Here is a 24641-nt window from a genome sequence, read left to right as displayed (position 1 = left end):
CTCTGCCTACTGAAGGTGCAAGGCTTAGCCTCCTTGTCCCCCTCTCTCCCAATCTTTCCACATCCCATGTTCCCTGAAGTCATCCACACAGCAACCAGAAATGTGAATTTAGGATGTGCATGACCATGGAGGCAGCTGGGGGGGGGGGGAGGAAAGGGATCCTGTTGGCATAGCGACTGCCACAGAGTGGTAGACCATCCTATATAACCGCATAGTGAAAAGGAAGATCCCTGGGTGAATTTAATTCAGATCTGGTGCAGAGTCTGTGCTGGACCGGGATGGCCAAGGTCCTAGTCCTTCGTGAGCCCTGAATCCTGAGGCCAGTCCCTCTTGCTCTGCCTGACCTACTTCACAGAGTTGCTGGAAACGAGGGAGGCAGGGCCGTAGACTCTGCTTCGAGTTCACTGTAGGAAAGACGAGGCAAACAGGAAGAAGTAATAAAAGTAAGCAATAAATAAGTTATACAGTTTATGAAGCATTTGTTCCCCTTGATGATCTTTGTGGAAGGAGGGGGACTCGTCTCTCTTCCTCCATGGCACTTGGCCTCTTCCCCTTGGCTCAAGACAGACATCCCCTTGCCAGGTCCTTATCTTATTTCTCAGATTTTCAAGTCTATTTCAAAATTAAGACAACTTATCTACTAATGAATGGCAGTTTCAATAGTCAACCTAGAAAGGGCATCTAGACGTTAGGAGGGAAGAGAGACACACACACAGAGAAAGAGAAATTTCTTTAAAAACATTCAGTTATTTTATTCTTATCTTCATCACAGCCTCAAAATATCAAATAAGTTAAACAAGAGCTGCAGCAGGCTGGAGCAACACACCGTACAAAGAACCGACAGGGCTTTTTAAAAAAGATTTCACATAAAAATCAGTGCAGAGTTCAGCTTACTTTTTAGAAAGGAAAGGCAGGCATTAGAGGCGGGCGGGAAGAGAAACAGCTGAGCCTCCAAGAGGAGGAAGATGAATCTAATAAATACACAGAACTTGAAAATTTGCTTCTTCTTTTTTTGGACTACAAGATCCCAGCATCCTTCTGCCAAAATGGTAATTGTAGTTACCAAAAAAGGATATTTTCCAAGCTCTGTAAATAATAACAATAACAACAACAATAACAACAACCATAATAATACAGTACATATGTGCAGTTATCAATGGGCAAAACCCTTCTGAGGACCAGCTTCCGCTGTTTTGCCAAACGTATCTCCCACAAGATGAGAAAGCAAGACTAAAATCAAGGGAAGGTCAAGGTGTTTCAGTAAAGAATTTGAAGAAACACATGGTAGACAGAATAGAGATTTATAGCATCATGGACACAGTGAAGAGAGAAAAATAACCCCAGCGCCACCCCCTTGGAAGAAGCTCAGGCTGAGAGGGCATCGAGTGAAATAAAAGTGGTTTCTCCGTGCAACATGCGAACAACTCATGGAATCGTGTCCCCAGGCGCCCCCCCCACCCCGCCAAGAGGCAGCGATGGCAACAAAGCTTTTGACAGCTTTTCTCTCTATTTTAAAAAATGGACAGTTCCATGGAAAGCGGGGGGGGGGGGGCTATGAGCAGCAACAGAGGAAGAAAAGAGCTTCCAGGTTCCAGAGCAGAATATTTGTGGCAAAGAGGAACTGAAAACAGGATTCTGACCTTGCGAAAGACACCATTCTGTCCATCATCAGTCACAGAAAACTGGGAAACACAGGCCTCTTGGGGTCTGGTCTCTGACAAGTTCATTCTGAGTTTACATATTTTTCTTTACACGTTTACAGTTTTCCTAATTACACAAGGGAAGCCCTCCGTTCAGCCCTTACGCAGTGGCTGTTTGCATGAAGAGTCTGAATCCATGTGCAAAACCTTTTGTCTTCTGCTTGCTCCTCTCCCCTTGCGCAAAATCCCGCCGCCCTGCACACTCTTTTGTCCCCCTCTCTGGAGTCTCTCGCTCCAATAAAAGCGTTTCTCACACAGCTCGCTAGACCAGTTAAGGGCAGAAGAGGACAAAAGGCTGATCGTATGCGGACTAGCATGGGCTGTGAGATTCCGTGCTCTTTTTTTACTAGAGGAGAAACCTTCTCTCCCCGCCCCCCCCCCGCGGTAGAGTTTCAGTACCCTTGTATGTGCAAGCAGTTGTGAAGACAGCGAGAAAACAAATCTCTCTGAGAAGCTCAAAGCCAGGAAGTAAAACTATTTTATTACATGGTTTGCATAGTGTTGGGTGTTTCTGATCTCGGTCCAGACTGGCTGGGAAGCATCCGCGTAACTTTTGGCGCAGAACAAAAATCTAACAGGTGTTTGAAACATTTTTCCCCTCCACCCGCCTCCTAATTTTAAGTTATTTTGGAGGCTGGTGAGACGAACATACACACAAATGCACACGTGCAGGCACACACCACAACATTGCACAGCCCTGAAGGGTGGAACATTGGACTTTGTTTTGTCCCAGTGCAAGACAACATGAGCGCGCGCACACACACACACACACAGAGCTGTGCAGGACGGCGCACAGGTCAGCTTCTGCGCACGGTTGCATACAGGGAGGGGGCTGGATTGCGCATGCATTACTGGCAGTTTCTGGGTGCAGCGTTTAATTCTTTCCCCCTTGCAGGGGGACATGCGCAGGTGAGGTGCCCAGAGCACCACTGTACTTAGGCACCAGCCTCCTTGAAACTGGACCGACTATCTAAGCTCTCCCCCCCGCCCCCAGTCTCATCTGACAGACGCAGAATAGAATGGCCAGGTCCAGCTTGCTTCTCCCTCTTATATTTAGAGATGTAGGCCTTTGGTGCGATACCTCCTGTCCAGGTTCTTGGGCCCTACCGGGCTCCCCGCCCCCCCCATACAGCTTCCCAAGTGGGTGGGACTTCTTTTATCAATCTTTCCTGAGGAGTGTTCAGACTCTCACTCAGAACCCAAAAGAGGACCGTCAGCAGCAGATCCAACAAGGGCAGATTGCTTGTGCGCTCTTGCTGTTTTTCAGCAAGGGATCAACTTCCTCCTTTGTATTCGGCTGCCGAAGGGAGCAGAGCTTGGGGGTAAATGAGAACGTTCTTTGTCCTCAGCTCTGTCCTCTTTTGCTACCAACTAGTGCCTGGATTGTACCCTGTGGTCCCCGGTTTCTGTCCTTCGAACTGCATGCTCTTTTACACCTGGGCCTCAGCACAGAGCTTGACTACACTTTCCAGAATCCGACCTTATCCCACCATAAGCAGCCAACATTCTTGGCTAGAGGATTCTGGGAGAGGATACCCCAAAACGATGGGTTTCCAGGCTCCACTTTTAAAAACAAAATAGATCAGAATAACCAGATGTCTGCCCCACTCAGTTCTAGTTGACTTTTTCTAGGGTGGGGCCCAAACTTCCTTTAAGGCTTAGGGTCTTATTCTGCCTTTATGTCTGTATCACTGCAGTAAATCACCACCAGTCCTCCCCGCCTTCTGGCTGGTAACTGTGGGTCCCTGTCTAGGAAAGCTGCTCTTCTGTCCCGCCATGCTCCCTCCAGAAGGTGGGTAAGGAGGGGGGTCTTCTTAAGCCCACAATAGCTTTCGCCATGATGCATTTGTCAGTTGCCACAGGACACATGATTATTCTTATTGTTAATATTATTTTGCTATCATAGACTAGCAAAGCTAACCCTCTTTAATAATTGTTAGCTTCAACAATGCACACACAAGCACACACAGAGACATGTAGGGTGAGAGGGTGGGAAGAGAGAGAGGGACATGTGACACAATGAAGATCACTCTTCTCTAGAGTGGGGAGTGAAATGACGGTGTTTTCAATTCTAATAAATAAATAAAAACCTCTGGGATTTCCACCACCCCCACTTTTCCTTCTAGTTTGTGGCTACACAAAGAAATTCAGTTGTGAAATAAAACTAACAATAATGAGGAAAAGGGGCCTTATGGGCATTTTGGGGAAATCGTAAAAAACGATTGAAACCAGTGATTTTGAGAACATACCCTCTAGTCTAAAGGAAGCCTCGAGCCCTCCCAGAGCAAATGGAAGGTGCCAAGAGATCCGTGGCTGAGTTATTCTTTCCACCCAAGGCAATATGGACACACACACACACACGCACACAACTCCTGCTTCCACACTACAGTGGTTCCCTCTTCTGAAGGGCCCAAGGCAAGGTTACAGACAATAGGATCGTCCTAGTTGGAATCACATTAGTGATCCAAAGGGAGGGTCTTGGCAATCCGTCCGTGCCTCGGAAATCTAAGATGAAGCGCCTACTTACTTCTGGAGGACCAACCACAAACGTGGCAGGCAAAATTGCAGACTACAGGAGGCAAGAAAAGCTTCTGCAGCAGCCAAGAACTTTCCTCTCCTAACCACGTGTTTTCTCTAACGTCAAGTTCAACTGCAGCTCTAAGTTGCACTCTCCAGAATCAAAACCCCGCCAGGCTTGGCTTCCTCCGGTCCTCATTGCGGTCCCTCGCACACATCTTGTGCTCTCTGGAGGTATGAATCTCACACTGTAAACTCCTGCTGAATCAGGAAGCTGTTTTGGCCCTTCTCGGGCCTCCCTTTTGTCCTTGATAGACACAACCTTTTAATGATCCAGAAGTGGGTGGAACAACGGTGCTTCTTGATGGGCATATTTACCCGAAGACATGTCGCTCTCACCATATAACTGTGGTTTTGTTGTTGTTGTTGTTGCTAATCTCACAAACAGGATCTCTTGGGGATAATTAGTAATATTAGATAAGCCACCACGTATTACAGCCCAGGGATTACCCTGTGGTGCAACAGGCTGGGGCAAAAGCAAGGACAAGCCCATCTAAGTTCAGCCTTTACATCAACGGATTCCAGAATTGGTGGCCAAGCACTTGTTTCAAGAGTCCTGGGTTCGTTTCCTGCACGCTGCCCATCCCGAAGGACGTGAGCAAGTTGAAAAGAAATCAGAGGAAAGCCACTGAAATAGATGGAAACAGACCCAGAAGGCAAATTTCCTAAAGAAGTGGCGTGTATATTTGTGGGAGGAGGCGGAGAGAGAAAGACGAGAGCAAGGAATTTCATGCTAGATGTTTTTCGAAGGTTTAGAATGATAAAAGAAGCCATGACGTTACCGTCTGACTCTCAGGGACTGGATAAGAAAATGCATTTAAATGATAGAACGCCTAAGATTAAATAGTTTTATGTGGGAGCAATTCAGAAACATACGTTGTTACCAAAAGACATGACAGATTTTTTTTTTCCTCCCATGGAAAATATTCACAGCAAACTGGACAAGTCTCCTGGCTAAGGATGCTTTCAATACTGTATAGGATATCTAGTTTCTCACCACCAGTCTATCTCTTAGCAGGGTCCCGAGAGGCTTAACCCCTTTCGCTTGCAGATGTTCCGTTTTTACTCTTCTCCAGTTAAAAAAAGATATTGAAAAGCCAGAACATGTCCAGAGGCTGGTGGCCGTGGTGACCAAGCCCTTTAAGGAAGGTTTAATGGAGATAGCTCTGTTCAGTCTGGAGGGGATATCAAAGCCTTCTTCAAACAGCTGGAAGGTTTTCACCTGGAAGAGGAAGCTTGTTTTCTGTTGCTTCAGAGAATGCAGACTTGAACCAATGGATTCAAAGTGCAAGAGAAGAGAACTAGAAATTCTGACATTAGGACTTGGTCTACCGTGGGATGGATTACCCTGGATGCGATCTTGTTGGAAGTTTCCAAACACAGCTTGGACGGCCGTCTCTCAGGGGTGCTTTAGCTGTGGATCCTTGAGCTGGCCAAGGATTGGACTACTTCACCCTATGGTTCTGGGACTCTGTGTCTGACCAGCCTACTGATCAAAAGAGACCGGGCAAATATTGTATTTTTGCATAGCCTTCAGTTCAGTAAGATACTTCTAAGGGGTTTTCAGTTCTGTTCTCTCTCTCTCTCTCTCTCTCTCTCTCTCTCTCTCTCTCTCTCTCTCTCTCTCTCTCTCTCTCTCTCTCTATATATATATATATATATATATATATATATATATATATATATATATATATTTGCCTAGGGTAGGAAAAATAGAAGTAGGAAAAGCTCATACTTGGGCAGAGAACAAATTTAAAAACAAAACCCTCAAACCAATAAACTCCTTCTGGGCAGGAGATTTGGAAGACTTGGCTGTGTACAGGGCATTCCTTCCCTCAAAGCTGGAAAGGAGAAAGCTGCTAGAAAAACCACATCTTGTTGGCCGTGTAAGGAAAACACCAAGATTCATTCTCCCCGCCTCCCCCCCCCCGCGCCCCTTATTCAATTACACAAAGCCAGAAAGCTGAGCTGTCCTGGTTAGCAAAGTGCTGACGAGAGGATGTCAGCAGGAGGACGATACCTGAGATACGATCTGTGGTCAGTGCTCGCTTCCTCCCCAAGGTCATACACTCTTTGTTCAACCAGTCCTGCAGCGAAGGAAGGGCCTCTGGGTTGGGTCTAGGAATCATGGGGGCCCTAGCCGGGGCAAGGGGGCCTTCGATAAATGGGAATTTTCATATCAACCAGAAAGACACCTCCTGGTTGTCCCCAATAAGGATATAGCATTTGGCTCTTCTGTTATCCTTAATGGGACTTGCTAGAAGAGGAAAGAAAGAAAAAGGAAGGAAGGAAGGAAGGGAAAGGAAAGGAAAGGAAAGAAATGGTGAGCGGAGAGAATCAGGGATCACACAAGGAAGGAAAAAGTGGAACGTGTCAAATCTGTCAACTCGACCTCTTAATCAAGCCACGTTTTGGATTCCTGAAAGCGGGAAGAGCAGCAGGGTTGAAAGTGTTTCGCCCTCCCTCCCTCCCAGGCTGGCTTGGCCCACTTCTCAAATCTGAACAAGGCCTGGTTCTTTGCTCCATCTTTCCCTGTGTTAGCACCTGCCCCGAAACCCATGAGAAGGATCTGAATTCCCAGAGCAGCAGGAAACAAGAGGGGTGGCCCCAATAAACGGCTACCTCTTCTTGAGCTCTTTAACATGAGACCTGTTTCCAGGCACAGAAAAAGAACACGACGACAAGGATGGAATGTCCAAGGGAAGGAAGAGCAGGGGTGCTTGGCCCTTGGCCCTTTAAATGCCTCGGAGGTCCCCTTTTTGCAATGCATGGCGGGAAATATGGACGGCGACACACAGGTCTGAAGATGCACAGAAACCTGAGGCCACACGGAAGCAGAGAAGAATCCGCACTTTTCGCTTTGCTTTCCGGTGGGCTCTGCGGATCATGACGTTCACCTGAAGGCAATATGGGGGGATGTGCAATTAAGAATGTGTCGCTCCACATCTGTGGTTTTGCATTACACCGAATGCACACGTAGAACCTACATGGGATGTAACAGTTCATGAGGTTCTTAAACCCTAAGCCTGGCGGCAAAGAGAACACGGGAGCAAAAGCTGTTTCTCGAAAACCCTCTTTCCCTGATGCAGGCCGCGGATTCCAGAGACTCAAGCGCAGAGCAGACTCCAGCCGGCCTCCGGCTCCTGTGACTGCATTCCACACAGTTTAAGGCTGCAAGGCTGCCTTTGTGGCAGGGAGGTTGGCTTCAGTCCGGAGTGGCAGCTGCAGGCAAGCGGAAGCAGCCACTCAAACGACGACGGCAAGGAGACTCACAGAAAGCCAAAGACAAAGCACGCCGTTGTGTAAAGAGACAGCAGACGCCGAGAGAAGTTAACGAGCGACTGCTGCATGTGGAAAGCCACCCACCCTTTATGCTCCAGAAACAGCCCAAACCTCCAGGGATTCTGGAGCCCGGGGGACACGACAGAGTGGAGCCCTTGTATGGGCTCCGTTTCCTCCATACTGTGCCTGAGAAATCCAGTCTTCCCCATTGGCAAATCACAAACATTCCCTGGAGGGGCATGTCTGCAAAGCCCTGTGCTAAAATCGGGGTGGGTGAGTCTCCCACCTGCAAAACGACCAAAAGGGATGAAGGAAAAAAAATGAATGATGCAAAACCCCTTCCCTCTGTTTGATTAAAAGGTTCTGAGACGTCTCATACACCCGGGTGCACTTTTAAAGGAGAAGAAAACTATTTGGGAAGAAAAGGATGCTTCAAACATAAATTTCCAAAAAGGATGGATAAAACTAATTTATTGGAATGTGCTCATTTACGGCTGGATAACGAAAACGTGAATGTGTTAAAGGAAACACAAGAGGGAGGAAATGGAGAAAGAATAAGGACTGGAGGACAACAGCGATCTCAAAATCAGCAAATGCCATAATTTTTTTAAAAAGGACACTCCCCCCCCCCAAACTCCATCGCTCTGTTCTTAGTTGCCCTACAACCCCTCACCTCCTTCCCACCTCGAGCCCAACACCTTGCCTTCACATCAGGCTTTTCCTGTACTGAGTCTGCACGTTCTGTCTGGTTTTCGGATCCGAGAGCTGCGGTTCGAGCTGTTTGTACAGGTCTCTGAGCTCTGTGAGTTCCCGCAGAACTTTCTGCGCTTGGCTCCAGTTCGACGAAGCCTCTCCCAGCAGCCTCTCCGTCTCCTGCAAGATGGCCTTGGAGTCCAGCTTGGAAGACGAGGAGGAGGAGGAGGCGGATGAAGTGGCCGTCGGGGTGGCTGGGCCGGACTCTTTCCCCTTCCGCTTCTCGTCCCCATAGCCCCTCACCTCAGTTAGCAGTTCCTGCGTTTTTTCAAGTTTCAATGCAACAAGTTCTTGTATTCGATTCAGCTGCTCCGGCTCAGCCGAGGCGATCTGATCCTCGAAGCCCTTCCTGAGAACCGCCCGGTGTGCGGAGGAAGAGTCCCGACAGGACAAGATCTCCTCCATGGAGGCACACTTGTTCTTTTCCGAGTGAGTGAGCTTCTTTGGGACCTGGGGGGTGTACATGGTCCCTTTTTCGAAGGCCTCATTGCGTTGGGAGAACTCCTCCCAGGAGGTCACCTCTCGCCGCGTGAGGCTGCCGGTCTGACTCCTTTCCGGTGCTTTGATGTTTTCCGAATCCGAACGCCGTCGCCCAGCCGTCAAATGAGCTACTGATTTGTCTAAGTCCACCCGGAAGTTCTCCTCACAGGCGCCGTGATCTTCCGGGGGAGAATCCTCTTCCTGGATCAAGTCGAGGGTCAGCATGCCATCAGACGTTGAGGTAGATGCCTGCAAACAGAGAGAACAAGCCTGAAGGGTATGCCATGTCATGCCAGCAAGGCTGGAAATCTCGTCTTCGTTTTGACTTCCAATGTAATTTATCCAAGGATGGCAACTTCAGGCTGGCGAGAAGCATCCTAAGAACTTAGGAACAATGGAGCCCATGACCTCGGGAGGGGACAATGGCAGCGTTCAAGAGAAAACTGGACCACCCTCTGTCAGATCTGCTTTGATTTGGATCCCTGCGCTGGTCGGGGGGGGGGGAGTTGGACGTGGAGGCCTTTGGGGGCCTTTCCAGCTCTATAATTCTGTGGTTCTAAGGAGGGTAGTTGGTTGGAGGTCAGTCAAACAGAACTTGAATAAACCTTCTGCTTATGGGTCTCCCTTTCCCTCCCTCTCAGCAATTGTGGGAACAACTTGCAAGGACACAGAATCTATACCGCCGTGAGCCTCTCGGAGATAAAACGCTAAGAAGGTAACGTTCTTCAGGGTAACCCTTAAAAGTAGCCTAAAAACAATTTTAAATAAATAAACATGGCAAGAGTGAGGATGCAGTTATAACGAAGGGAAACCTAGTTCAGATTACAGTGCATCTGCACTGAATGGTTACCACCGTTTGATGCCACTTCATCCACCCAACTTTCCTGTTTGGAGAAAGGCTCTGAGCGTTCCAGCAGGGAACTCGGAGACCCTCTCGCTAAACTACGAACCTCAGGCCTCCACAGGAAAGAGCCGAGGCCATTCCAGTGGCCTCGACGTGCTGTCCGCTCAGCAAAGCAGATGCGATCTATGAGACAAATGGAGAACTTCGGGAGACCCTTCAGTCTATGAGACTCAAACTGGCCAGCCGACACCACTAAGGGGAGTGGAATGTACTGGAATAGGTGAGGCGAGGCTGCCTGATGCCAAGAGCAACGGGAAGAACCAGGGAAACGGGTGCGAAACATTGACCCATGGTTCCTTGCCAGGAGCATCTATGTATGGAGTCCCATTCAGTAGGCTCATGGACACACAAACACACATGTATACCCACCCTGGGGGCAAACAGAACAAAAGTGCACAGCTATGCTGGCCCACAAAGGAATTCTCTTTGCCACCAGTTCTGAGTATTTTTGGTTAACAAAACATAAAAGTGGGTGGACTCTCCTTCTTTGGAAGTTGTCAACATAGGTTGGGGGGGTAGCTGTGGATGTCCTGTATCAGTGAAGGACATGCAAGACTAGAAGTCCTTTCCAAGTCTTTGGTTCTAGGAGTCTGGTTCCTGAAGGTACGCACCACAGCCATCAAATGCCCCCTTGTCGGGGGCCGCCTGGAGTGCTGGATCTTTGCTCGGTCGCGCGTTGGGTGTGCAAGGTAGCTTTCCTCCTCTACTGTGACCTGGAAAGCAACGGAAGCACACCGTCAGCCACTGCAAGGAGAGACTTCACAACCCCACTCAGGGCAGCAACTAGAGCTGGCTGACTGCATCAAGGTGAATTATTTATCCCTGCCGTTTTGGTTTTCCACTCCCTGCTTCCCCATCCGTTTCTCCTGGAACTTTCTGATGTATTCATTACAAAAGCTAGCTGGGATTTCCTTGGGTGGAAAGGGGACATGGCCCACCTTCTGGCCCAGGCTGTCCCTACTGCGAAGATCGCAAACCCTCCAGAGGAAGAGGCCAGTCCAAGGTGCACTGTTGGCAAACGTTTAGGGCAAAAATCCTCTGGTTCCTGCACACACCATGCGCGCAACCATGCACTGAGCAAAAGCATTTCTTCAACACAGTACATGGTTAAAATACAGAATCAGTATGTTGCGATGGTTGCCAACTTGGGTGGCTTTAAAATCATGGAGGATCGTCAGGATGGGTATCTATCGCCACCTGTATCAGAGGCAGGATAGTTCTGCAAATCATTCAGTAGGGAGCACGGGCCAGAGGTTGTGACTTCACTCCTGTCCTGTGGGGTCCAGTTTCTCTGGGCTTCATAAAAACTACATCTGATCCTAACCATTCCTTCTGTTCCTTCTGGGGGAAAAAACGCCTGCACCCAACTGGCTGGCTGTTGGGTGAGCAGAACGTTGGACGAGGTGGACCACTGGCCTGATCCAATTTCAGGCTCTTCTTATGATCCCCTTCTTGAAAAATAAGAACAAACACACGTGCAAAAAACCCCAGAGGCGCTATTCAGATCCACGCTGTGCACCAGATGGCGCAGAAACGGTCTCAGGGCTCCAGCGTTTCATTCATTTTCTGTAAGCTTGCCTTAAAGACTCATCGGGATCAAAATCAGGGATAGAAATCAAGTCCAGCTACTTGTCCTGGGCCAAGTAGATCTTCCCCCTAAATTCAGTAGTAAAGAAGCAACACTCTCTGTGGAGCTATTTCCTCTCCCCCCCCCCCCCGCTTCACATGCACACTGACTGAGTCACAAGCCCACGGAGGCAATGGTCAAAAAAGAGACAGATGGCCCAGTGAGATCAGAGAGGCAGCAGACGGCGGTTTCGGTTCTTCTTTCTTTCTTTCTTTGCAGCGCTTAAGAGCTCTTCAGAAACAGGAGCAGCTCTGGACATAAGCTGAGGTTGCAACATGTGGAGGGGGGGCCACCGGGATGGGTTACGAGGAGCAACGACAACAAAAAAAGACTGACAGCTTACAGAAGCGAAAGGGCAAAGGGATGCAACAGGGTGAGAGGGTGAGCTTTCCTGGACCGGAACAAGAGCCACCACCCATGAGGAAAGAGGACACTTTTCTGGGGCTGTCGGATGGATGATTTGTGAAGCATTGTGGAGTTTGTGGTTACTCAGTCATTGGTTGGGGTTCAGACAAGGGACGATGGGCACTCCAATGGCACTTTGGCCCAGCCTACGGATCTCCGCCGCCGCCCGCCACCATCACAGCTTTTCCCCACGGGGCTGCCTCTATAAAGATTTTACAGGGAGAACATTGCAGCCTCAGTCCCAAACTCAACAGAAAGACCACCCCAAGTGAGCTCACTTACTTCGTCCAAGATGCGGTTTTTGGCCCGGGTGATGGCCGAGTTGAGAGCGTTGATCCAGGACTCCTTTTCTTCGGGACTCACAGCCAGGAAGACGAGGTTCGGTGCCTAGGAGAGAAGGAGTTGGCACCGGCCACTAAAACAGACCTTCCCGTCTCTCCCAATCCTCTAAACCCTCAGGTGTGCAAATGACAGCTTGCTGCACACGGGAAGGGAAGGTGTCTTCTCATCCTTTGAGCTGTAGGAGCTGGGGCAGCCGACCTGATCCTACGTCCATCTACCAAGCCTGCAGAGTGTGGGGAGATCCTGGTGGCACGAGGGGCAGGAGAGATGCTCTGGGTTTTAGTCAGACCTTTACAGTGCTAGCGGAAGCCCTGAGTGGAAGTCAGGGTGGGGTGGGGAGAGGAATCAGCACCATGGACAGCTCCTGCAATATTTAGACTGAAAGCAGGCGCAGATGAACGTCCCCAACAACAACAACAACAACAACAAGAACCACCACCCCAGCCCTAGAGGCTTCAGCCTTTGCTGCCTTTTGCCCAGTCTTGTCTATTTCAAGTAGAAGCTGTGGCTCTCTTGAGGAGGAAGACGGGAGATACATATTTTAAATAAATAAATAATACCCAGGAATGCTGCTGAGAATTGATTGAAATGGCAGATTTCTGCATGGAAAGGAGGGGCTCTGCCCCAGATTTCTTGGGGCCCACAGGCTTCATCCTCAACATCAATCTGTTCTCCACCCTGAGCCCAACTCATCCCCCTTCTACTCTGACCAGCACTCTGTGTGTGTGTGTGTGTGTGTGTGTCTCCTTGTGATCTCAAGGCAAGGAGGGGGTTCAGCTCTCCAGCCCCCAGGATTCAAGACAGTTGTGACAGAAATGGGGGAAGGGGAGGGCTTCCTGGTTTCTTTCCACACGAAAGACACAGGATTACAGAGAAGGACACAGAGTCCTTGGCCACGGGTGGACGGGAGCAAAAAGACCTTACTGTGTTCCCGGGCTCCTTGGAGTGCGTGAGCAAGAACTTGCTGTAGTTCTTCTTGCTTCTGCTTTTAGATTTCCTGAGTTCTTCACATTTCTCATAATCGTTCAAGTCAAACACTTCCTGAATGTTTTTCTCATCTTTCACCTGCAGACCAAAAAACCACAGGCAAAAATGATGATGATGATGATGATCATCCTTCTTTGCTTTCCACTGAAATGGAACATTCTTGACTGGCCACCAACTGAACGTAGAAGCCTATTTTCTAAAAGGAATCGTTGCCCTCCAGTTTCCTTGCCTTTCATGCTTTACTTGTGCTATTAGTTGATGGGGTGGAAAGATGGGGAGGGGATTAGATGAGGATACAGGTTGCCAACCTCTTAGGAAGGTCATCGGAGTCAACGTCCCTCCCGAAATAAGCCCAGCTAGAATGCCTCAAAGCCCATCAACTCTGGACAACAAACGGTTGCCATCATCCTGAGCCTGAGGGCAGGGTCATTCACCCTCAGCTTTTCATCCGTTAGGAAGCTGAACTGCTCCGAGCTGCATCTGGAGTGGGGAACGGTCAGCTCCATGCTCTACTCCATGGTACTTGTGATGGCACCCCATAACTGTCGCCCCGGGTAGAGTTGTTTCTAAGAGTGCATCTCATTCCTTCGTACATGCCATTGATTTTTGGAGGAAAAAGGAGAGGCACCAGGGCTCCGAGCTTAGCCGATGCAGCCCCGTTCTTTCCTTGCATGTTTTGGAAGGAAGCACAACAGAGGAGGAGGAGGAGGAGGAGGAGGAGGAGGAGGAGGAGGAGGAGGAGCACTGGGTCTATTTTTAACGGGGCCAGATCTCTGCAGCAGGCAAGAAGGAAGGCTCCTTGAAACAGCTTGAAAGACACATAGCGAGGGCTGGATTTGCAACACATGAAATAAACCACCTCTTTTGTTGCTAAGCTTCCCTTCCTCTTGAGAAGACATTAGCCTCTGAAGGAATTCAACACCAGTGCCGAAGAACACAGATATGGTGGGGGAGGGGGGTCTGGGCCGGGGGGGGGAGCAGTGTCTCACTCCTTCCTCAAATCCAAAGAGAGAACCTCCCCCAGGCAAGGGAAGCCTAACGGTGGGCCCCGGCAGACCTCCTCTGGGTAATGCGGGGCGGCTGCTGTTTATGTGAAAGCAGTCTTCAATAAATAGGCAAGCTCCTTGGTTTCACAACACTGCTGGGCAGAAATGCAGATATTTCCCTGCTGCTACACTGGCCTTTCCCAATCCCGGGGCACAACGTCTTTGCTCCTGATCCTTGGCCATGCCAGCTGGGACTAATGGGATATGTAGTCCAAACCACCCAGTCCTTTTCCTGCTAGGGCCAATGGTGCCTTGAGAGGGGTGGACACCGGCTTGATTTTGTACCCATTTGTCTCCTTTGACCTGCGGTCGTAACACTTGTTGGCTAGAGACAGGTCACAGAAAACAAGGTCAGGAAACGGTGCCATTTTTAACCTTTTTCAAAAAGTATTTTTGCTCTGTACTCAGCCAGAGGGAAGCCGGCTGGGAGAGTCGGGGAATCTTTCCCGACACATTTCAGGGCCATCTGGGAGGGGAAAGCAAGCAAGCAAGTGTGTGTGTGTGTATTTGTGTCTCTCTGTGTGTGAGAGAAGAAAAAGCACCAGGGATGGGTGAGAGACAACTTAATGGAATTCCTGTCAGGCCATCCAGAAAAAAAAGGCGTTTTCTCCATTGCGCAGCGTGGGGAGGAGGGGGAATAACCGTATCGATTGTCGTTTACATCAGGCTGACCTGACATAGCTTCTTCTGCACAGCGCTGGCTGCCTCGTGTCTCTCCAGAATCGATCTCGGGGAGGGAAAAAAAACAACCCGCGTCCAGGGCATGCATGTGTCTTTGTGATCGAAGGGAGCAGAAGGGAGGACGTGCGCTCTGGCGTTCTCTGTCTCCCACAAGGGGATCCGGCTAGAGGTCTCCTAGGAGGGGACTGGACGAGGGCGTACATAGCAGTAAAAAGACACCCCCACAGGTGGCAAGAAAACTGGGTGTCAGACATGTAACGTCCCTTCCCTCTAAACCACTCTGTCAATTCAGCGCTACTTTACAAAATGCGCGGGACACGGAGATCTTCCTGCCAGCCCCTCTGTTTCCCAGTGAATTCCTCTGCTGGTCAACGAAGCAACTGGGGGTTGAGTAACGCAGCACACATGCCATGTTTGCACGATGCAAGACAAGTTTCCGGTGGTTTGTGGGAAGAGTCACCCTATTTTCACTTAAAGCCCTCCCAGCTGGTCACTGAGTTCTAGGCGAGGTGTTTTAGCCTTTCAGGAAAGCACTCGTTTAGAAAAAAATCGGAAGGAACCCACCAAACAATAGTGTCATGGGTAGGTGGTGTATCCATCTGGAAAATCTCAGACAGGAGCGTATGGAGACCCCAGGCGGGCTGGATGGGACCCCGGTCTCCAAGGCTCCCTTGCCCTTGCTTTAGAGGACGCCTCGTTTCCTGAATAGTTCTAATTTAAATGAAAGACAGACGGAGGGGTTAATGATTCCATGTCCCAACCGGGACATCCGATGTGATGGTGGCTGGAAAGGACACACGGACACTGCCTCCCTCACACATCAGTAAACATAGGCTCTGCCTCGCACTCTCGTTTGAAAAGATCCTGCAAGAAGCAAGCTCAGCTGCCTCTCAAGTCTATTATCTCTGTGTTAACTAAACTCTGGGCATTGTCTCCAAGGAGCAGCCTACCACAATGGGTGTTAAAATTAGGTATCCTGTAAGACTGATGGGATGTGTTCCTCCAAGATTTGACCAGGGGCTCACAGTTGAAAGGCTGAGGAGATCTATAGCTAAACAGAGAGCTAAATGGAACTTCCAGACTCAGGAGCAGGCTACCACTGAATATTAAAAATTAGGAGACATTGGAGTGGCTATTGCTTTACAAATCCCTGCCCCATGGATGTCCTAGAGTCCAAAGTGAAAAACAGGGCATTGGACTTAGCTAGGACTTTCGTCTCATCCAGAAAGAATTTCCTACGTTTTTTTTGTTTTTAAATTATGTTTCTAGTCCTCAGGGTTAAGGAGGTTTGAACACTCCTGAACAGAAATGGAACATACCTGTTTTTTGGACTACAACCATCAGAATTTTCATTACTGCCACTTTGGATGTGATCCAGAAAATTAAAAGGGAATTAAACATTTCCTCCTATCTCTCTTTGAGACATCTCAGACAATTAATAGAATAGAAGAATTTGAACGATCCCCACCCTGGAGTGTGTCACTGAAAAAGCAGAAGCAGCTAATGAAATCGGGATGGATATACGAAGCGGCCTCACTTTTATGACTCATGCAGGGCACAGATTCGCCTTTTCTCGGGGTCTAGGTTGCTTGAGCAAGGAAGAGTGTCATTCTTATTTTCAGCCTAGAGGACACCCAGTCCTGAGTATGGACTGGGAGGGACTTAAAATGAGGAAGAGTACAGAACTCTATTTTTATTTTTAAAGTCTGCACACAGAATGGAACAATGGCCACCCCCGGAAAGACTTCTCTTCTCTTCTCCCTTTGCGTCCAGCTGCTCCGCTATCCATCACCCCATCCGTCCTAGAGAGATCGGATGTCCTGTAACGAGAGCCGGCCCTGGAGCGCCTCTCTGTCTAATCACTCTTGCGCATCTCTAATGCCTGAGTTTCCTACCACCCAGGGACCCGTTTGGTTTCATGGTAATTAAGCGCTGTTTCCGTCTGAAGAGCCTTTGGCTTCGCTCTCCTGCAGGCCTCCCGCCCGTCGGACAAGGTCTACGTCCAGGTTAATGGGCTTTTCTCATATTCTGCCCACTCCCTGTCTCCGTGGCTTGGCCTGGCCTATGGGCCGAATGCAGACTTGTAGCTTATTGGGGCTCGGCCCCTTTCTTTCTTTCTTTCTTTCTTTCTTTCTTTCTTTCTTTCTTTCTTTCTTTCTTTCTTTCTTTCTTTCTTTCTTTCTTTCTTTCTTTCTTTCTTTCTTTCTCTTTCATTTTCTCTCTCTCTCTCTGCACAACAACTTAAGGCCCACGTGGGCAAAATGTGGCACTCCAGATTGCTAGACTACAATGCCCATCATTCTGTCCCCAAGAATAACTGCTACAGGAAAGATTTCCGTTTAGGGGGGCGAACCCTAGCCTTGCATGTAACATGTACTTTGGAGTGCTGAACAAGAGAGCCACTGATCCCCAAACTAGCTCCTGGTGGTCAACTTTAAGGCAAGGCGATGGAGCCCCCAGTTCTGAAGAAGGATTCCCGTCCAGCCACCAGCCCTTCTGAACCAGGGGCTCCAGCCCAGGGGCCCAACCCTTCCCCCCTCCGGGCACCCCAGCATAACCCCGATCGCCGCCCCGCCAGGCACCTCTCTCTGAGGCTTCCCTGGGGTCGGCCGAAGGCTCCTCGAGGGCTCTCTTGCCAAGCTCTGAGCCGCCCCCCCCCCCGAGACATTCCAGGTCCCCCTTCTTAAGCACTGGAGGGGGGGGCTTTTGTCTCCTAGGAAGGCAAGGTCCAGGGGTCCAGCGAGGGGGCAGAGGGCTCTGGGCCAAGCCCCTGTGAGGACGCTGGGCTTGGCTGGCCTTGGCCACCCTGGAGCTCCCCCCCCCACCTGCACAAAACAAGGGAAAAGCCTGCCCACCCTAGGAAGGCCAGCCTGCAACGGCTAAGGCCCTCGGCTGGCTTGCTCTGCTGGGGGGGGGGCTCCTTCCCCTCCCTCCCTAATTTCCCCTTTTAGAAATCTGGCAATTAGGCATGAGGTGTGTCTGGGGTGGGGGTGGCGGTATTGCCATCTGGATACGTCCCCCCCCTTCTCCTCCAACATCCACGCAAAACAAACCCAACCACCAAGGCTGGGTTGCAGAACCAGCAGTGGGGAGAGAGGGTGGGGGGGGAGAGAGGGTGGGGGGGAGAGGGAGAGGGTGGCCCTCCTTCAAGGGAGAGGAGCGGAGACGGGTCTCCTACCTCCTTCTCCGAGATGTACAGCTGATCCCCTTTCAGGACCACGTAGCGGTTCTTCCAAATTTCCCGAAAAATGCCTTTCCCACAGAATTTCCGGACCCAGCCGACTTTCTCGGGCTGCGCTGGCTGCTGGCTTCCATCCTGGGGCCCCTAAAGAAAACAAGAGGAGGAGGAGAGGGCGGCTGGGTGAAGGAACCCACGGCTTGGGGTGGGGTGGGGTGGTGGGGGTGGTGGGGAGCAAATAACTCCCCCCCCACCTCCCCCAGTGTTGCAGAATGGCTTCTACCTCTTCCCGAAAGTGGCTGCCAGGCTGGGCAGCGCTCCCTTTCCACAGGTGTGTGTGTGTGTGTGTGTGTGTGTGTGTGTGTGTGTGTGTGTGTGTGTGTGTGTGTGTGTGTGCGTGCATTTGATGTCCAATGTGTTAGCACACTCTCTCTCTAGACAAGGTATTGGAGGAGAAAGCCATGAAACCGAATCAAGGGTTGGCTCTCCAGCCAGGCACAGCGACCCCCCCCCCCGCGCGTGTCCCTTGCCCCTTATGTAAGGAACACTGTGGTTGTGTGGACCGCCGGGGGGGGGGGGGACCCCTCTGAAAACAGCCCCTCCCAGGGGTCTGTCCATTTCCAGAACTCCTCTCTTTCCAGGGATCTGCCTCTCTTGTTGAACTCCAACCAGAGCTCTTCTGCTCCGGGTCCCCCCCCCCGGCTCTCCTGAAGGGTCGCCAGCCTGACTCCCCCAGGACAGAAGAGGCCACAAAACCCCGCAGAAGGGAAGGGGGATCAAAGGGGCCCGCGTCCCCCCCCCCCGCCCCGCTCCCGGGCCTTTTGGAGCATCAGCATCAGCAGGAGGGAGAGGACTTGGCGTGCCTGCCTTTGGCTCGAAAAGGCGAAGCATATGGGTGGGGGGCTGGGAGAAGAAGGCGGATGAATCGGCGGATGATTGGGGGGGGGGAACGACCAAAACAATAACAGGTTGGAGGCGCGGGCCCACCACCGAGGCACCCAACCCCAGGAAGGCCCCCGCCGCGCACCGGGAGCCCCACAAAGCAGGAGCGCTGTGAGCCGGGGAGGGGGGGGAACAGAAGGATGTTGGGATGTTGGATGATGGCGGGGGGGGGGGGAGAAACGAGAAAGAGAGAGAAGCAAGATCTGCCACTCACCCGTTTGGTCGAGTTGGTTTTTTTCATCATTCCCCAGCGCGGTGGACCGAAAAGGGGGAGGGAGGGGGAGGGAATAAAAGGCAAGGACGGGGGGCTATCGGGAGAGGTTGGGGGTCCGACCCCCGCAAATGGAAAGATGGGGGGGCTTGCTAGAGAGATGCTCTCGGGCAGTCCTTGGGGGGGCGGGGAAGGGGGGAGAAAACCAAAGCCCCCCTCTCCTCTCCTCTCCTCTCCGCCCACCCACCCCCAGGCGTCTTTCCCCTTGGGGGGGCGGGGGGGGGTCTCTTCCCGGGGCTCTCCGGGCCCGGCTTAGCGGCGGCCCCCGGGGCTCCCAGGGACGCCCAGGGCCCGATCCGCGCGCATCCCGCCGCCGCCGCCCGGACCCTCGGCCCTCCGCCTCCTCCCGGTCCGGCTTCTCCGGCGCTGGCGGGCGGGCTGGCTCTCCGGCGCGCTCAGCAGCCCCATCTATAGACGGGCGAGCCGGTGACGTTTTCCGCCGAGTTCAGCAGGCAAGGCAGGAATAAATAAATAAATAAATAAATAAACAAACAAACACATAACACGAAAAAGGCAAATCAAGGCTCAGACCAGGAGGGGAGAGGGAGGGAGGGAGGGAGGGAGGGAAGCGGCGAGGCGGGCGCTTTTCTCCTTTGTTTGAGTCCTTGTTGGCGGGCGAGCCGGGCGGAGGAGGAGGAGGAGGAAGAGGAGGCGAGGGGGGGGGGAGGAGGAGGAGGAGGAGGAGGAAGAGGAGGCGAGGGGGGGGGGAGGAGGAGGAGGAGGAGAGACCCGGCCCCGCCAGCGCCAGAAATGGAGAAGTTTGCAGAGGGGCAGAAACCGCCCCCCCTCCACCACCACCACCACCACGAGCCCCAGAAGGATCTGGAAATGCAAAGGGAACCGAGGGCCGGAGGAAAAGCAGGAGCGGGGAAGGACGAACGGGGGGGGGCACCCCGCTTTCCTCTGCACCTGCGACCCCCAGAAACCTTGGTGGCCAGCTCCCCCCCCCCCCCAGTTCGTCTCTAATCGATGCAGCTTCGTTAGGGCTTGTTTGACTGACTCCGCTTATCACTCCGCTTAACAGCCCCAGGCGATCAGGGAGGGATGTGTGTGTGTGTGTGTGGGGGGAAAGACACCCAAACAACAACAGTGATTTTGAAAAACAAAACACAGCACCTTCCAAAATTGCATTCGCAAGGAAATGCAGCAAGAAAAGCAGATTTAAACCAAAAAAAGAAGAAACTTTTTAAAAAGGAAAAAGAAACCCTGCAAGATGCTAAAAAAAAAGAGAGAAGCATCTTTTAGGGCATCAAGACAGAAAAATCTATAAGCAATGAAAACAATCCGTTTTAAAAATGTTTGTGAAAGCAGAGGCTGCTTGGGGTCGGAAGATCAGATGGAGTGTTTGCCCCAGGGACGGATCCAAGGAGGGTGTTCCAGGCTGCAGGGTGGCCATTGAGAAAGCCTACTCTTGAGTAGGCAGACACTCATGAACCGCGGCCTGCTGGGGACCAGTCAGACTTGGGATAGCCAGTTAGACTTGCTTATGGGGCTGGTTTCTGGTGGGGCCACCAACCCCTGGGGGTTGCTCTCCTTTGGAGCTGGTGGAGGGTGCAGAGAAGAGAAGGATGATGCTGCACTGCTCCAAAGGCGTCAGGATGACCTCTCAGATGTCTTGACTGGCGGCGTGTCGCTGTGACATCTGGGATAAGGGCAGCAGCCAAGAAATGGGCACCTGAGCATGGATGGAAATGGTGTGGGAGGAAGGGAGAAAAGCTTAAGACACAGCCAGGTATTCAGGAAGGAGTCCACATGACATCCTTGGTACATTCCTTGCTTCCTGTCTTTCTTGGCTGTTAGGAAAATCCCCAGTTCTGGACCTTCTGGGCAGGTGCCAAGAAAGCCAGAGAAATCCTGGGAATCTCAGCTTTCATTTGGGAGAACAAGATTTTCTAACCATCACGGATATAAACAGGAATTAAAAAGCCCCTGGACAACAGCTGGCAGATGCTGATAGCCAGCGGTCTCGGTAGCTGGCTAAAATGCTGCGTAAGGGCTCCTTCAGATTTGGGGATGGAGAGAAATTATGCACAGCTGCATTACGGCCATGATTAATAGAAGCGGCAGAATTAAGAGTCACCTTGGGATTGAAGGCTTTTTGGAAAGTCTCCCAAAAGAGCCATTGAGGGAGGGAAGGAAGGAAGGAGCGAGCGAGCTGATGATGGATGGAAGGAAGGCAGGAAGGAAGGAAAGGAAAGGAAGGAAAAGGGCCCAGTTGAGAAATATTATTATGCGAAGAGCGACGGAAAGTCTGAGTCATCTGCTGAGTCACTGTTCACAGCTAAATTTTGTCTGACCTCTCCCTGCTCCCGAGAAAACCTTTCCAATCCAAGGAGACTCCTGCAAATCATACCTTCTGGCCACCAGAGAGGTGCTCCTCTGAAGCTGTGCTGGGTTTTGGAAAACCTGGCCTGACATCCAGAGATTTCCCCTCGGCTCCTCCACCTTCAAGGCCCAGACCTGCCTTTGGTGGGAACAACTGGACCTGCCTGCAGGATAAGCCTTTGATGCCCTCTCTTCTGGCTCTTTGGCGTACATTCTGGACACCGGTGGGCTGGCTGCCCCTCACTAGGCAGGAGAAGCAATACAGCCCTGTGCAGACGCCTGTGGATCTGTCTGTTGCTATTTCACAGGCTGTGCCGTGAGCCTCATTTTCTGATCCTGAGGACAAGAAACCTGCCTGTTTTCTCAGTGAAATTAGAATGGATGTTCTCAAGGGGCTGCGGTTGATGTCCAGCAACTCTTTTCTGCTCAGTTGAGGAATATTCCAAACCTGACCCTAGGGAACACAGCCAAAACGTCCGGCAACCAAAAAGATGAGGAGTTCGGAGGGCGCCGGGATTGTGCTCGGCAAACCTGGCAGCAGCCTTGAATTTTCCCTGGGAACATCAACTCTTACATCCTCCCTGAAGGGACAAAGAACAATGGGCTGAGAGGAGATAACTGGGAAAATAACAGCCCACGTTTACATTCTGCTACAGAGAGGACACCGAGGAGGGTCGACGAGTTCTTTGTGTTCTTTTGGCTAAATCAAAAGCGGGATGAGAAGAAGAGGCCTGATGGGAGGAATCAAAAGTGCTCGGGAGAACAACGGCAAAAAAAAAAAAATCAAAAGAAAACCAGAGAGAGCAGGAGGGAGACGGAGAAGTTTCCCCCCCCCCAAGCTGTGTTCCTCTCCCTCTCCTCATGGTCTCTCGGTGCATCCCATTCACACAGGGCTGGGTTCTCCTGTTTGCCTGTTAAACAGTTCTCCAAGGGGGGGGGGAATCATCAGGACCCCAAAAGTATATTTTGCCCCTTCGAGCGCCAGGAAGGGGCTACGGGTCAGCATGCCTGCAGGAGCACCCCCCCCCCCGGCGGCTCATGCTTCTTTCGACCCTGTCCTCCTCCTCCATCTCTTTCAGCCGCTCCCACACTCACGAGCACAGAAAGAGAGGACGGACGGCTCTTGCTGAGGCCGACGCTTCCAATGGGGAAAGTAAGTGAGGGCCGACCGCCCTCTCCTGGGAACAGAGAGGGACCCTCTGCCAGGAACATGGGGGTCGGGGTGGGGGAGTTTTGAAAACGGGGAAAGTGTACAAATCCTAGACAGGGCATCGCGAGGAAGAGTTCCTGCCCCAGCAACACCAAAGGGGTCAAATATTAGGGCGTCTCTGGGGGTTCAGAGTGGGCTTCAAACTCCTCATTCCTTTTCTCAGGGGTAAAAACTCATTTCCAGGGTAAGAGGCCCACGTCAGCTGGCCGTCCCACCAACAGACCTCATAAGACCATCCTAAAACAATTTACGACCATTAAATCGGAAGGATAGTGGTCAAGGGAAGAGGGGTGTTGTCTTCATCCTTCTCTTGTTTTCCCCCCACTTCTGAAATCGTAGCCATCCCTCCTTCTTCATCTTGTCTTTGGGGGGCCAGTAAACAAATCTGGTGCCGACCATGGAGACAATGAGGGTAAAAATTGAATTACTGGAGGAGATTATGAGCTGGTTAATTTGATCTGACTCATTCATTCCCCAAAGCAATGTTCTGATTACTGTACATATTTGTTGTGGGTTTTTCGGGCTCCTTGGCCGTGTTCTAAAGGTTGCTCTTCCTAACGTTTCGCCAGTCTCTGTGGCCATGGGCCTCTTCAGAGGACAGGAGTCAGAACTCTGTCTGTGCTCTGGTGGTTCTGATTACAGCTGAGTACATTCCCCAATGATCGGGAGTGTGTGGAGGGCAGATGAGTTTCGATAATCAGAAGGGGTTATCTAACCCTGTCCAAGCAATGGACTCAGCACCCGCATTTGAGTAACAATATCCAAGGCCTGTAACTGCAAGGGGGGAAAAGGAGAGGAAGAGACTGGCTTCCTATGGAATATTTACTTCATCCTAAGCCTTTCAACATTTAAAAAACAAAACCCTTTCCCTGAAATTCAGTACTCAAGGGAGAGATATGATTCCCAGACCTCAGTGGGAACGAGAACCAGGTCATCTACCAGACGGTCTCAGGCGATCAGAGCTGCGTGGTTATCCCAAAAGCTAACCATCAGGTTGACCCACCACACAAGGTGGATTTCACCTTTCGGCTTGGAGGGGTCCTTTGGGACTCACAAAGGTGGGCCAGGAGTAGTCAGGAGGCCAGGTATGGCCTCCATCCAGGTTTTTCTGTCTCCATAGAAGAAGGAAACCTGTTCTCGGAAGCCTTCCAGAAGCAGAATGAAATTCTGCTGCCAGGGGAGCATGGCGTTAGGAGTTGGCTGGAAAAACACCCCTGTCAATCTTTTCCTCTTGGTGGGCACTTGTTTTATGCCAAGCAGATCTTTCTCCCATGACAATGACTAAAGGTGCTGGCTGGCATGCCTTCTCTCCTCTGCAGCCCGTGACTTTCCACATTTCAGCGGTGTGGCCACCCACACACACACACACACACACACACTCTGCCTCTTCCTTCTGCTCGGGAGTTACGATGAGAAATGCCCCCGCAGGGACAGAGGCACCTGGCAACAGGTCTTGTTTCCCTACAAAATGCGAAAGGGAGGGAAGGGGACAACATCCCAGTAAGATTTCATGAGCCCCTTTCCGGCAACACAGACTGACTCTGCAAACTCTTGCAGCCGCATCCTTGGGAAGGAAAGGGAGGGGATTTCAGGGAGCAGAAAGGAGCCCAAGAAGGCGAGAACCCTCGCAAGGAGAACTTTGAGCTGCCACCTGCCTGCACCAGCTCGGCTCAAGCGTGGGAGGTCGGCAAAATCCAGGAGAAAGAAAGTCAGCAATCAGCAAAAAATTACAACTGTTAACTTGTATACTGGAGATGCAAAGTGTGAACTTGTATTTTGCTCTTGGAAGAAAAACGGCAAAAGCACTTCACCCCAAGGCAGAAAAGCAGAAACTTTGTACATCGCTAAGTCTTCTGTTTCATTGTTAGTATAGTGCCCGGACAAACCAGGGATTTGAAGCAAGCAAACTAGTAAGCAGAAAGGCGACTCAA

At 51.1% G+C, this 24641-nt stretch overlaps 1 protein-coding gene across 2 annotated transcripts; it reads right to left on the bottom strand.

The window, feature by feature from the left end:
* Window positions 1-727: 727 nt before the first annotated feature.
* On the bottom strand, window positions 728-19709 carry PLEKHO1 (pleckstrin homology domain containing O1). 2 transcript variants are annotated; one of them, XM_072983849.2, is made up of 6 exons: window positions 19119-19709; window positions 17963-18109; window positions 12995-13135; window positions 12011-12115; window positions 10308-10409; window positions 728-9041 (listed from the first exon to the last, which is right to left on the bottom strand). In XM_072983849.2, exons 1-6 carry the CDS (start codon window positions 19146-19148, stop codon window positions 8265-8267), a joined length of 1302 nt encoding a protein of 433 aa, XP_072839950.2. In that variant the 5' UTR covers window positions 19149-19709; the 3' UTR covers window positions 728-8264. The 2 variants fall into 2 exon arrangements, with proteins under 2 accessions (XP_072839950.2, XP_078238292.1); XM_078382166.1 differs by lacking the exon at window positions 19119-19709 and adding an exon at window positions 18246-18640.
* Between the last annotated feature and the right edge of the window lie 4932 nt (window positions 19710-24641).

This window comes from Pogona vitticeps, chromosome 15 (assembly GCF_051106095.1).
Source record: "Pogona vitticeps strain Pit_001003342236 chromosome 15, PviZW2.1, whole genome shotgun sequence".
NCBI classification, from domain to species: Eukaryota; Metazoa; Chordata; class Lepidosauria; order Squamata; family Agamidae; genus Pogona; species Pogona vitticeps.
The sequence above is the reverse complement of the archived record's forward strand: the minus strand, read 5'-3'. Positions and strand labels throughout refer to the sequence as shown.

Bases quoted from the DNA above. Each gene is read 5' to 3' on its own strand.
- PLEKHO1 (XM_078382166.1), bottom strand. From the start codon at position 18,365: ATGCACGCACACACACACACACACACACACACACACACACACACACAC. The intron at 12,116-12,994 runs GTAAGGTCTTTT...CTTCTCTCCTAG, and splicing joins CCAAGGAGCCCGGGAACACA to GCACCGAACCTCGTCTTCCT. The intron at 9,042-10,307 runs GTGCGTACCTTC...CTCTGTTTGCAG, and splicing joins GGGGGCATTTGATGGCTGTG to GCATCTACCTCAACGTCTGA.